The sequence below is a fragment of the Haliotis rufescens genome, unplaced genomic scaffold (genome assembly GCF_023055435.1).
Source record: "Haliotis rufescens isolate VD_foot unplaced genomic scaffold, xgHalRufe1.0.p SCAF_32, whole genome shotgun sequence".
Classification (NCBI taxonomy): Eukaryota; Metazoa; Mollusca; class Gastropoda; order Lepetellida; family Haliotidae; genus Haliotis; species Haliotis rufescens.
In genome coordinates this window covers 4,230,918-4,244,887 of record NW_025964024.1, presented here as the reverse complement: position 1 = coordinate 4,244,887, position 13,970 = coordinate 4,230,918, and the positions used below count along the sequence as shown (strand labels likewise).

General features: G+C 36.5%; 1 protein-coding gene across 3 annotated transcripts in view; it reads right to left on the bottom strand.

The window, feature by feature from the left end:
* Positions 1–11,474, bottom strand: part of LOC124147653 (testis-expressed protein 11-like) — a 51,906-nt gene extending 40,432 nt beyond the window's left edge. The window contains exons 1-12 of one of the 3 annotated variants that reach the window (XM_046518335.2): positions 11,393–11,474; positions 10,741–10,777; positions 10,179–10,315; positions 9,165–9,261; positions 8,583–8,662; positions 8,118–8,148; positions 7,519–7,568; positions 5,580–5,711; positions 5,154–5,234; positions 4,234–4,371; positions 3,224–3,319; positions 2,543–2,624 (exon numbers count right to left, since the gene is read on the bottom strand). In XM_046518335.2, the coding sequence (XP_046374291.2) occupies positions 2,543–2,624; positions 3,224–3,319; positions 4,234–4,371; positions 5,154–5,234; positions 5,580–5,711; positions 7,519–7,568; positions 8,118–8,148; positions 8,583–8,662; positions 9,165–9,261; positions 10,179–10,315; positions 10,741–10,768 (952 nt within the window). In that variant the 5' untranslated portion in view covers positions 10,769–10,777; positions 11,393–11,474. Of the gene's footprint in view, positions 1–2,542; positions 2,625–3,223; positions 3,320–4,233; positions 4,372–5,153; positions 5,235–5,579; positions 5,712–7,518; positions 7,569–8,117; positions 8,149–8,582; positions 8,663–9,164; positions 9,262–10,178; positions 10,316–10,740; positions 10,790–11,392 lie in introns of all 3 variants that reach the window. The other 2 variants (XM_046518334.2, XM_046518336.2) reach the window with 2 other exon arrangements.
* Between the last annotated feature and the right edge of the window lie 2,496 nt (positions 11,475–13,970).

The following is a 13,970-nucleotide window of genomic DNA, read 5'->3' as shown; positions in this document are numbered from 1 at the left end:
GTTTGCTGTTGCAGGATATTTATATTGACCAGTCACCCTAGGGACTTCCCGTGCTACATGTATTTCGATTGCGAAAACATTATGTTGACATATATTCGCCAAATTGCCACAAATATGACTTTTAACGAGTCAAAGTACGTCATTTTTAATATATGTATCCATTCTCCAGCAACTAAAGTTCGTTTCAATGTGTCAAAAGCGGTAATCTGACCGTGGTTGCTGTATCTCTTCACACACGATTTCACATAATATAACTTAATGAAAACAGTATTACATGAAATTTTGAATAAAATTGATAAAATATATCACAAACACAAGTCCAGATATATAATGAACACGTTTTAATAACAAGATAGTATAATAATGGTATTGAATTACGTACTTCAGTTCGGATTTGCTGACAGGTATTTCCAGTGTTATGTGCTTGCGGGGATCAGCTGATAATGTTTTTTGAGATGGGGAAAAACATCTGTCGGTGTAAAACCTGAGCTTATTAAAAATGTAAGTATGTTTTGGGGAGCCATGCGTTACCGCGCGCTATAACCAAGTTAGCGGTTTATTGAAAGGCACAATAGCGAGGAAACGCTGTACTTGGGATTTGTGTTCCGTATCGTGGCGTATCGATAAATAGGCCCACGTTTATCGTATATCGTATCGTGGGTCAAGTATCGCGATGCATCGGAATATCGGTGTATCATTTCACCCTTAGAACCAATGTTGGTTGTAAGAGGAGACTTAATGTATCAGGATGCCAGGCTCGGTGACCTGGGGCCTCAGGAACCCATGCTGGTTGTAAGAGGAGACAAATGTATCAGGATGCCAGGCTCGGTGACTTGGTCCTCAGGAACCCATGCTGGTTGTAAGAGGAGACTTAATGTATCAGTAGGCCAGGCTCGGTTACTTGTAGGACAGCATGTCCACGTACCCAGACAATGTGGATCGTTGCTCACAATATCAATCACTGGATTGTCTGGTCCAGATTGGATTATCTACAGGCCACCGTCATACAGGTGGAATATTGCATACACACAGACAGACAGAGAGACACACATATAATTATGCTCACTTACTGACTTTTGGCTTATAAAAATAAAAGAATTGGTTCTCAGACAACGATTTTTGAAAATACAGTGCAGGCGGACAGTGTTTTTTTTTTAGCTTGTAAGAAAATAAACAGTTGTGTACCATCTACCTGGGAAAGGGCCTCCCTACATAAACAAGCATACAAACTCCTATTCCCGCCATGAAAATAACATGGGATGCACAGTAAAGCAGTGCGCATGTAAAGGGAAGTAACTGCGTGCTATATTGGATCGCATTCATTTTAGGTATTACGATTTTGTGTGTGTGTGAAAATGGACATAAAAACGAAACATGTGGCAGACTTAATGATGATGCAGGCGGTGCCTGAGAACCAAGACTATTATTATTTTTAGCCTTATACACAACACTGGCTTCATATGAATTGTATGAATTTAGGAAATGTTAAAGATTTGATTACATATGTCTCTTCCAATACAATATGTTCTCTTTCATCTTGGATTTCATTTCTGACAATCTCTTCTTGGCAGACATAAGTGATACCACCAATTTGCAGACAAACAGACTGCGGGCAAATAACTAGTGACAAGGTAGTATTAATGACACACTTCTTTTTACAATTCTAGCAATGTTCCATGTCAATTCTAACACTGTTATCAAGCACAACTGTACTGACTACAATTGTTACATGAAGTGGATCATCCTTCTACTTTGTAATGAGTTACATATCAGTGAGTGAGTTGGGTTGAATGCCGCTTTTAACAGTGTTCCAGTTATATCGCGGCGTGTCAGTTTAATGTGGGAGGAAAGCCCAAAGTGAAGCAAGTCTCAGACGTTTACCACTTAGGTGAAACCCACGAGCACGGGTATGGTGCTGACAAACCTAGAAATATAATCGTGGTGAACCGGATTCAAACCCACAATCATAGGTTTCTGGCGTGCCCAAGGGACGCAACTCTGCACAGCGAAACGCGGCGCCTTAGACAACTGGGCCACCCGTGCCCCTAGTTACATATCAACTTCTAAATACCACTCAAAGATCATTGGTAGATAAACATTCTATCTCCAGATAAACAGACTATGGTCTTGTCTAAATTGGTCTACACTCAGCAGGCAGAGATACAAATTAGCAGTAGCCTGATAGCCTAAGCAAACTCACCTAATGTGAGTTGGGAGATAGATATACACACTTGTAGAACTACGTGACATGTAGATTTGATGGGGCTGAATTGAATTTTCAAATGTGAACTTTAGCTGGCATTTAGAGGAGCTCATTGTTATTGGTAGTTGATTTCAAGCCCACGAGCAAGCGAAAGTCAGTGATGAGGATGAAGGACCTGGAGCTCCGAAACAAAGCTTTGTTCGGTAATAGGGTCCGGGTAACTACACTGGATAAATGAGGATGCCAGAATGGAGCTGTGATAAACTGGATAAACGAGGATGCTAGTAACACTGAGCACCTGAGAACAATACACAAGAAAACACTTTTGAAATGTTTCACCTGCGGAGACAGGTGCCCCCTTCTCTCCTCCTATGAGCAGTATCCTCAGCTTCAGGTACAGCCCAGCAGGGTGGCAGTGTTCCTGTATAGGTATTCAACATTAGAAATAAAAAACTTCCCTGTTTGCATGGAGAAAGACACAAGTTATGAGTCAGCTAAAATCAATCTCTTAGAAACCTATATTTTACAATGTGACAATATCTTTTTAGAGCTGATGGTCTTCATTTAACATGAAAATAAACTACCGGGCAAAAGAAAGTATATACTTGAAAACTGAACTTGACCAAACAATTACAAATGTTATCTAAACATTACAAGGCTAAAGAAACACTGCAAATTTAAGGTCCAAAAAACAACTATGACACCCGTATCGAATACATTACCATCAAATAACCATTTCTTGTTTGTTTACTTTTTAGCTACCACAAAACAAGGGAGGATACTTTCTTTTACCCAGCAGTTTATGTTTCAGTAAACTATGTAATTGGTGATTACCGGGTATGTAACTGGCAAAACTAGGATCATATAACCGCAAAATGATATTACTTTTAATGTGCACAGATAAGAGAGATATATGCTGAACAAAAAGTTAGGGATCATGAAATATTTTTATATACTGTACACATTTACCAAAACTCTAATGTTCTAATTCAGGATACACAAACTGAAGAAAATACTGACTGCATTTGCCAGAGACACTGCATTCAAGGCCTTCTCAAAGTGTTCTGATGGGTTACTCTCAATGTAGGCATTTGCCAAGAGTCTAAGTGTTCTGGCCTGGAAAGAAAATGCACAGCTGAGTTTAATGAGGTAGCAAAAATAACTAAAACAATTTTTTTAGTGATTTTATTTTTCTTTCCTTGGGTTGTTTCAAGGGGATGTTCAATGGATATGGCAGTTTAATAAACAATAGTGTTAAATAATATAAACTTGTTGGGAGTGCATTCACGTTGATCTCAATATTAAAAAATACATGACATCAATCATTCTGTATTGATGCATAACATTTTAAGAAAACAAAAAAATTCACCATTTAACAGTCTGACTGTCTACAACTAATATTTGTAAATATTTTGGTTTGTAATATTTAGTCTGGATGCAATATGATCATGTGATTATTTTCTTAAAATCAGCTTTTATTACCATTGTTACCTTAAAGTATTGCATTGAATTGTGTAAGAGTTTGTGAATTGGGTGACATATTGGACACTCACCCATTCAGCCACAGCAATCAACCATATGTATCCTATCGTTGACTAGAACATTTCACATAGTTATGGTTTGCCCATATGATATCATTATGCAGGCAAATGCTGAGAAAAAACAACTTTGATAAGTTTTGTATAATTCCACCCTAACATGTACAGTTTTCAAGTGGGGGCACGGGTGGCCCAGTCGTCTAAGGCGCTGCGATTCGCTGTGCAGAGTTGCGTCCCTTGAGCACGCCAGAAACCAAAGATTGTGGGTTCGAATCCCGGTTCGCCCCGATTATGTTTCTAGGTTTGTCAGCACCATACCCGTGCTCATGGGTTTCACCGAAGTGGTAAACGTCTGAGACCTGCATCACTTCGAGCTTTCCTCCCACATTAAGCTGACACGCCGCAATATAACTGGAACACTGTTAAAAGCCGCGTTAAACCCAACTCACTCACTCACTCAGTTTTCAAGTTAGACTTTTAGCAGAGAAGTACCTGGTTTCTAGGCATTACTCCTTTCCTTTCCTTGCTGAGGTCAAAACTTTCTCGGAGCCAGTTGATGGCCTCGTCATGCTTCTTCTTCTGATACAAGTCGACTCCAAAGTTGTAACACAGCATGCTGAGAAACCCACTCTGTAGTGACAAGTACATGACACACATTACTTACCGGAGTTACTAACTAAACAAAATACAAAAGTTTCATATATTTGGCAAGACAACACAGTGGTCATGTGTTTCACAGAATTCTGATCTGAAACACATGAAATTGACCTGTGATCTAAACATACAAATACAACTAAATTTTACAGATTCAAATAAGTATTTGACCATTTTATTTCCTTCTTGTTGTGTTGTGAAAACAAGGCCAGACCTAAATGGTTGGTTGGTTGTTTAACGCCGCACTCAGCAATATTCCAGCTATATGACGGCGGTCTGTAAATAATCGAGTCTGGACCAGACAATCCAGTGATTAATATCAAGAGCATCGATCCACGCAATTGGATCGATGACATGCAGCAACCAAGTCAGGGAGCCTGACCACCCGATCCCGTTGGTCGCCTTTTACGGCAAGCATGGGTTGCTGAAGACCTATTCTTCCCCGGAATCTTCGTGGGTCCCAGACCTAAATGGTCAAGTTTAGTTACCAGTCCTGTTTTTATGAGAGAGAGAGTTACGTTCAGGGTGAATCAGGGATTTGAACTTATGATCAGAGGATCAAGGGACACCACTCTGCACAGTGAATTACACTTCCTTAGATTGCAGGGCCACTTCTGCAACTAAAATCAGTATGTAATGTCTAGACAACTTTTGAAAATCCACATGAAACTATAGTTTATTTTCATTTGATTTTCATTTGCCATGCAAAACATATTGCCATATAATCATGCTTGTGTTGCCCGAATGAAAGCTTGTACCTCTCGTGGGAATCTAGGCAGCATCTGTTTGGACATCTGTACCAAGTTAACAGCTGCTTCATTTCTACACTGCAACATTTCCTAAAATAGATTGTTCTTTGTAAACATCAACTCTTTTTCTGAAATAGATTTTTATCCCATTACAGTACCAACACTTTTCATTTATTTACACTAACATGATAGAAATGCTTATAACCTAAACACTGATAAATCATTCATCTTAATACTGTTCACATACACATTACTACTTAGCTAGTCATTAATTTTACATAAACTGATCTATACATTATTAAAAGAAGACTTTGTAATTGTAACTTCCAATATCTGGGATCCTTGACCACTTCTGCCTTATAGCACAGTCACTGAAGACTATATCACCCACCACTTCTGCCTTATAGCACAGTCACTGAAGACTATATCACCCACCACTTCTGCCTTATAGCACAGCAGTTTAAACATGTCCTTCTCTATTTCCGCCCTCTGTCTCTCCATCACATCACTTCCGCCACCAGTTTCATTCTTCCGCTCTATCACAATGGAATGCAGCTTCTGGGCACACTTTTATTAACAGAGAAAAGTTTTCTATTGGTGATCAAAACATAAACTTGAAGCTGAACTATTTGTGTGCACGTACAATTCATCCAATTATATTTCGTCTTTACAAACCTCCACTGATGCCATCCTATTGTTTTCAAATTGAGTAAACTCTTATAAAAGGTGATTTTATTTATACAACTTCCAGTGATATTGTAACATGTGGATGTCTCTCACTACAGATTTATTTCGCATTTGAACACAATGGCACGTAATGGAATGTACAGAATGATGGATATTCAAATGACAAATGTTTCCTTTATAATTCTGGAATCAAACTTGCAACCTTGATATCAGTACCCTAGTGAGTGAACCACTAGGCTCTCGAGGCGCGGATAAATCACAATTGACAAAGGTGGGCTCATATTAAATACTTATTTAAGTTTTTCAGAGACTGAGTGGACGTGAACAAACTTAGTTTAAACGTTGGTGAAGGTAAAAAAACTTGAAAAGAGTAACAGGGAAATCATATACAAATCTGCGCTGCTGTCTTCTATAAATGTACACAAGAAAATATGGACTGTCATGTACATTTTAGGTCTCTGTAGGTGCGCTTATAAAGATTTCTTACAGACTGGTCTAGAAGTTGACTAGGGAGCGCATATTGAAGCAGGGCACCCAGTACTGTGAATAAGGTATCAGGGATTTATATAGGAATACAAACTGAATGCCCTTGGCAGGCAATTTGAGGAAATAATAATAAAAGAATTTCAGAGATAATTCAACGATGTATTTTGTATATAAATGTATAAAATAATCATTTTAGCACTGCATTCCATGCAATACATCAAAATTAAAGTGAAAGCCTCTCTCTCTTTATTGGTCCTGTTATCTGGGAAATACAAGTCACTGTCACCAAGCTATCACACCAATTATTAACATCAACTGGGTTTTTCCTGACATTTGTTGCAGATTTGGAGCCGAATATCAGCCTCTGAGCAGATCTAGCTAAATCCATAGGTATATATATATATATATATATATGTGAGGGTCCACCGACAACAAATAAGGGACCCCTCTTGCCGGTGTATCCCACTCAGTCAACACATTGATCAGTGTGCCGGGAATAAAACACCAAATTTTGTGATATTCCCGTTTTACAAATGTGACAATGATGCATTGAGAAAGATAAAAGAAAGTTATGTTATTAATACTTTCAAACCAAAATTAAATGGACTGAAATAATTGAATTATTTTATACAATTACAACGTATTGTACATTTTACTGCCACTACAATACTTATTTCTGTATGTGTCCTACGCCTGCCCTATCGTCTTACGCCTGTCTTATTGTGACGTCACAAAGTTAGATTGCACTATGACGTCATACTTTGTTAGAGTGCACTGGATGTCAAAACAGCATAACGGTATAACTGTACCCTTGAAAATCACATGCGTGAAACCGGTTGAGTAAATGATACAGCTCATCTTTGGACTTTTGTATTTTATCTATCTATCTATCTATCTATCTATCTATCTATCTATCTATCTATCTATCTATCTATCTATCTATCTATCTATCTATCTATCTATCTATCTATTACTGTATTGTTTTGTATCTCATGATGTATTCATAGTGTTCCACAGTGTATTGTGATGCACCAAATGCTACATTGCTACACCCCTTGTTCTGAAAAAACAAATCAACAATTCAATGATGTTGGATCCTATTTTTCTTTGTAATTTTCTTTTTTCCATTCAAGTTGAATCTGTGATTTACAATGCTATTTCAAACCCCCTTGCCCATGATCTGAAATATAAACCACAGTACCTGATTTGATATATTCAAAACAATTTCAGCTTGTTCGGGTTGACATGCATCTGCAATGTACCATTGAAGGTATGTAAAGAAAACAAACATAAAACACATTGTACCAAAACGTCAGATGAACACTTGAATGATTTTCTAAAACATATTTATCAATAATATTCTGTTGTAGATTCAAAACTCTCTCTTCCTTAGAAGATTAACAGTTTCCTGGTGCTAATTTTGCAGCGGTAGAAATTAACATTTTAGTCCACTAGTCTTTATAATGATAATATGTAGCAAAATCCTTTAAAATGTCAAATTTCTACTCGTCATTATGATACCTTAACTATTGGGCAGTTTGGTAAGAACTACAGGACTAGTGCCAATTTCTAGCGCTGTGTTGGCTGACGATTGACGCCAAGGGCTTTCAAAACACTAGTTGTATTTACAAAAATATGTACACAAATTCAAAATTCTGTCTACCATTTGTTATTTTCTTTACACAAATTTGGGTGTAATGTCTTGTTTTGTCATTCCCAATTATAGATTTGAAAGGCAAGGAAACTTTCAGGTGAACTTATCTGAACTGGGCTACCCAGGTAATATTTCCAAATTCATACCTATCCATGCTCTTCCTGTTTTCATCCCCATCTGTGAAAGAGAAATAAATGTCATTTAATTCTGAAAATTATACACTGTTTTAAGAGTGGCATACCTTACTGGCTGCCTGTCCTTTCTGTTGCATCTAGCTCAAGTCTACCACATTTTCGGCTGTGCTTGTATTGATAGCCAAGGATAATCTACTTTAGATAGCTAGGAAAGTCAGTGAAATGTATTGGCATATTTTAGTGATCAGGAGAAACAAAATAATTTAATACTAAAGCTATTTTATGGCATGTGAAGAGAGAGAATAATTGTGACAAGCACTCATAAAATATACATGTACCTCCTGCAGATCAAACAAACATATATGCTGGCACAACATCAGTAAAAGCAGTAATATTTAATATCTATTAAGAAGAAATAATTTGTCTTAAGAAGTTAGAATATCAATATATTTAGATGATAGAGACCTTCATACTAACCACAATTTGTTTTTTCAGGGTGTCTTCATCCAGAACTCCTTGGTTGGCAAATGCTACTATCATGAAGGACAAGTGCCTCACTGGAATGAATGAAGTCAGGGAGTGAATGGTGTTGCATATCACTATTTTCAGCAATATTTCAGCTAGTACTGAAATGAAAATCGCCAACATCATCAAAAGGCATGTGAACGGCTCATTTTATTAAACAGCATTTTCTGCATGCTAGGAGAGATTTTAGTCATTGGCTACAGTGTTTCAAATAACATGAAATTTCTTCAAGTCAGTGAAACATTGAGTTTTACACTGGTTTAAACAATATTCCAGTTTTATTACAGAAAGTGACACCAAAGTGGGCTGCACATATTGTACCCATGTTGAATCAAACCTGGATCTTCAGGCTGATGAGCCAATGATGTCACCCCACCACCCCTGCTGCGACACGCATAAATCTACATGATTATCATCTTAAATTGTATCAACATGTTCTTTTTTGCCTAATGAAAATTTGATATTTAGTATCATCACAATTTACCTTGATACATGAACACACTACATTGTAATTAATAATGGTAGAAACCTTACATTTGGCATTGGTAACAGTGGACAGAGACCCTTTCGTCTTCAGCCCAACAGCATGGTTCCACAAAGACACTCCGCAAGTTTCAAGCTGAAATGTACCCTAATGATTATATTATTAATTGTATTATACACTGTAAACACAGAAGGTATGTATGCACTACAAAATGAAAATAATGACATTCATACTGACACATTAGTTCAGTCTGCCGCTTCTGAACAAGCTCCAAGCTTGCGTCTACTAGCAGTTCTACTTCAAGTGTATTTAGATCCAATTACACTGGTCCATACACTATACATAAACTGAAAATAATGCCAAAATACATGTTAAGGCTAGTAGACTCCTGGCACAGACAGAGTGTGCAGCATTTGAAATTAAAGGGTGGCCTGGGGCCCTTCTCCTATGGTATTTTGAATCTAGGGTTCCCTAAATCTTCAACTTTTAACATGAGGTTCATGCATAATTTCGAATCACTGTGTGTGTCAGTACTGATGTCTGTGTATGGTGATAAAAGACCCATCATTTAATATTGTTGTGGAGACATGGTACTTTTGTTAGAGACAATTGTCGTTGCTTTAAAACACGCAATTTGTTTCTGTGAAAAGAGCCAAACAGTTTAGGAGACAAACTATTTTTATAATTATTATTTTTGACAGAACATCAAAATATCTGCCCCAGGGTCGTACCTTGACCAACAAAACTAGGAGTCCAGGGGACCCCCAATTACTAATTTCAAGGGGTCCTTACAGAAAATATGTTGGTCTTGTAAAGACATGAAATGGTGTAGTGTACTGTACTGGAAGATTTGATAATTACTTTAATACCTTAATATCTTTGTCAAGAATCTGGGACCATAAATATTATTATGCATCCCTTGGGATGCAATATTTGTGATTCTGCATCCATTCTTTACATTTGTGCAAACTGGATGCACATTTCTGGTTGTTTAAAACCCTGCTTCCCCCAAAATAAGCTCAATTTGAAGAGCTTCACATAAAGAAAATTAATTGGGTACCTACAGTTATGCATTTTGTCTTTTCAATTCCACCAAGATAATCTGAATGGAGGCTACTAATCAGTCTCAGTGCTTCATCCAGCAGCTTCAACCACACCCCATCATCTGTATTCTCTTTTTCCAATATGCTGCCAACTATCTCTGTAAAATTGGATGACATTTGATTACAAACTGTTTGCTCCAGTAAGCTCAGCCAATAATAGTCCACATTTTCACTCCACTAGTCCTTATAATAATAACATATAGCAAAACTATTAATAATGACAAATTTCTACAAGTCCTAAAGGACTACTGCCAATTTCTAACACCACACATGATAACATCATAATTGACTGAAAATGAGGTTTGGACTGACAGACTCAAAAGTGGATCAGACTGTGATTACATTGTGTCATTTATTATCATAATGTACTTAACATTTAGCTTCTAACTGTAGACCTAATTATTCCAGATAAAAACACAGCTATTGATCAATGACTTACCTCTAAAAGTATCTTTTTTAGATAGTTGGATAAAGACAACTGTTTATAAAAAACATATTAAAGATTTTATGCATTGTCACTCACGTATGATTTCTTCAGCAGTGTTTGACATGTCCGTTAACTGAAAATAGATCTGATAAAACATATGACCTCATTCTTTGGAGAAGAAAATGTTTCTAAGAGACTGAGGCATAGGCTAATTAATAAAAGACCTAAAGATGTGTTGAATATTGCAAGAACTACACAAGAAATCGGATTGAAACTTTCCTCTCAGGATTGGAAATTGATGTACTAATAAACTAATGATTACAAAGCTACACACATCAACAACACTTCTCTGACATACGCACATTCCAGCTGGCAATGAACATAGCAGGGCAAGACAGTTTTGTTGAGACGATGATGCCATTGATGCAAATGACATGTCAAAATGTTACCGTCAATCACAGACGGCTTGAACCAACATACATATACACCACATGTACATAAAACCACATCATGTCATAGTAACAGAAAGACATTTTCATTTACAGGTTATTTCACATATTATATAGCATGCCTAAGTGTTACGCACTGTGATAGACTGACATTTTTATTGACTTCCTTGTATTAATTTGTTCTTTGATAGTTTGAACAGTGTGTCAGACTACGTTTTACTGCTTGATGTAATTGTGTATCCCGCAAAACAAACGCATCCTAAACCACCGTTATTTGACATCATCGTGTAATAAATTACCTTTACAATCAAATGATTTCATTCAACCACAGACGATCGTATTTAGCGCCTCTGTAACTTGCCCTACTGCGCATGTACAACAGGTGCGAGACTACACTTCCGGTTCCGTATGTCATAAACTTACGCGTTAATATATTTTTCTTATGTTTACTCACATTGCATATGATTAACTCTAGTCACGTTTTTCAAACTTCAACATCAGACATTTGGGAGTTGTATTTAGTTGTTACTGGAAGTAATAATGTCCTTGAACTTGACCAATGACCTTTGGGCTAGGTCACCGAGAGCAGACGAAAATATTTTGACTGGCACCTTCTGGATGTCTAAACTTTATTTTACCTCCCACTGCGTTACAAGCTTCTTAAGGTTTTCTATAAATAATGTCTGTTTAATCCGTTATCGTATCGGTATTACTACATTCAATAGTGTTTTTATGATTTCTTACACTAACAGTCTTTGTTTTCTATGATGTTGATGTTTGCAGAGCTAAAATTTCAGTCTGAAGGAAAATGGCAGAAGAAAGTTACAGTCTTGATACTAGCCTGCGTCATGGAGAACGCCAACAGAATACGATTTATCAGGTATTATCAATTACAGAAATAAGCACAACCCTGTTGAATGAAGGCCACTTTCAATCGCTGTGCTTGTTGAATAGTGTAATATTGATGACATCACTTGACGGTCTGTCCAACTCAAGGCATAGGCCTATTTGAGTATTATCATTAACGAGCACATGAAGTAATTCATGGCTTTCCTGATATTTTCTTTTTTCTCAAATTGGTAAGTTCTGTAAAAAGTTCATTATTTGAATGAAAATGCTGTTTTGAGGCATATGGCTACTGTTCATTTGCCAATTAAAATGTATCCAAATAGCTTGCTTATTGATTCTAGTTGTGAGTGTGCTGACAACTTGGCTACCCCATCAGAAATATCTTCTAATTTAGACGTTTTAAACTGCATTTGGGAAAGTTAAAGAACCAGGAGCTGGACAAATAAGAATATCAGTTTTGGTTCATTTGCATCTTATTTTATATTATTTATTTGTCGATAATGATAATTTCTCTGTGTATCAGTTTACTGAAAGAGAGATTAATAAGACTATGCAGTTTTCAATTACAAATGGAGTCATGATGTGTTTGCTGAATGACATCCCTTACAGTGTTAAAAAATATAAGGGATACCAATGTTATGGAGATTTTTTGTTAAATTATTTTAATCTAAGTACTCTAAATATTATTTTTTAAACACAACAGTTATGATAGGAACATGTTGACTTTCATACCTAATTGTGAAGTTTAATTAGGCATTTGTGTAGCATTAAGTGTCTACTTTCTGTTATACATACGATAATAAATGTCATAGTAATTTTTTAACCTTCATACATTTTGCTTATAGGTCTCCATGATATATTCTGGTATTGTAATTGATTTCTCATATTACAAATTTAAAAGTAGTGTGATTCATGATATATTAAAACAGTCATGATATACATAAACATTAAACAGTCTATTTATCAGTCCAAGACTTGTAAAGTTTAGGAAAGACAAGTGACCTTTCCTTGTGGACTACCACTTTTACCATGAGATAAGTGACAACTCTGCGACAGATCATTTTTGCTGACTAGTCAAAATAAAAAGTTTAGGAAAGACAAGTGACCTTTGCTTGTGGACTACCACTTTTACCATGAGATAAGTGACAACTCTTTGGCAGATCATTTTTGCTGACTTGTCAAAATAAAATATAAGTTTTATTACTGAATATTAATTTTGTTTAGAATTGAGAATACAGTCTAATGTTCATTCTTACTGTCATGTTCAGAAAGAGTCATCCCTTTTACCTGACCAACAAGAAGTTCCAGAAATCATCGAGGTTATGAATTCTTCTTGTGATGTTGAGTTTGACAATGATATGGGCTACTCCAGCCATGACAGTAGTTGTCTTCAAGAGGAAGGTTCTGACAAATCCTGGAGACAGAATCCTCAAGGTGCCTCAAAGGATGTGAGCTGTGAGGACTCTCCATCTAAGCCTATCATCGATTGGAGCTACAATGAAGATGACAGCATGCAAGGAGTGGATGAAGTGGAGGACCTTCTCTATCATTTTGGTATGACATTTGACAAATTCAATACTCTACAATTGTTTTTGTTTTTTCTATCCATTACTCCACAAAGGGCAGATATTAAGCTTCATTATGAGGAATTGACATGTTCTAATTGCTTAATTTAAGTCAGAGGCTTCTTATAAATTAATTTGTGATATTAAATTTGTGATATTAAATTTCTTAAAAGAGTACAAAAACCATTGGGATACAGTGTTTGAAATTAAGAATGAAAGTCAAGGGGTCGTTCGTCACCCCAAAGTGAAAACTTCAAGTTCTTGGGGGCCCCTAATTTGAAATACTATAGGAGCAAACATCAAGAACTCAAGGACCTCCTTTAATATTTTTAACACTGGATTATCAAGGACTTAAAGATGTGTTTAAAGAGGAGTACAAATATGTCATTTGTCTGAAAGAGTACTTCCGTATAGCTTTTTTGTCTCAAAGAAAACAGACAATATCATAGTGACTTTTTCCATT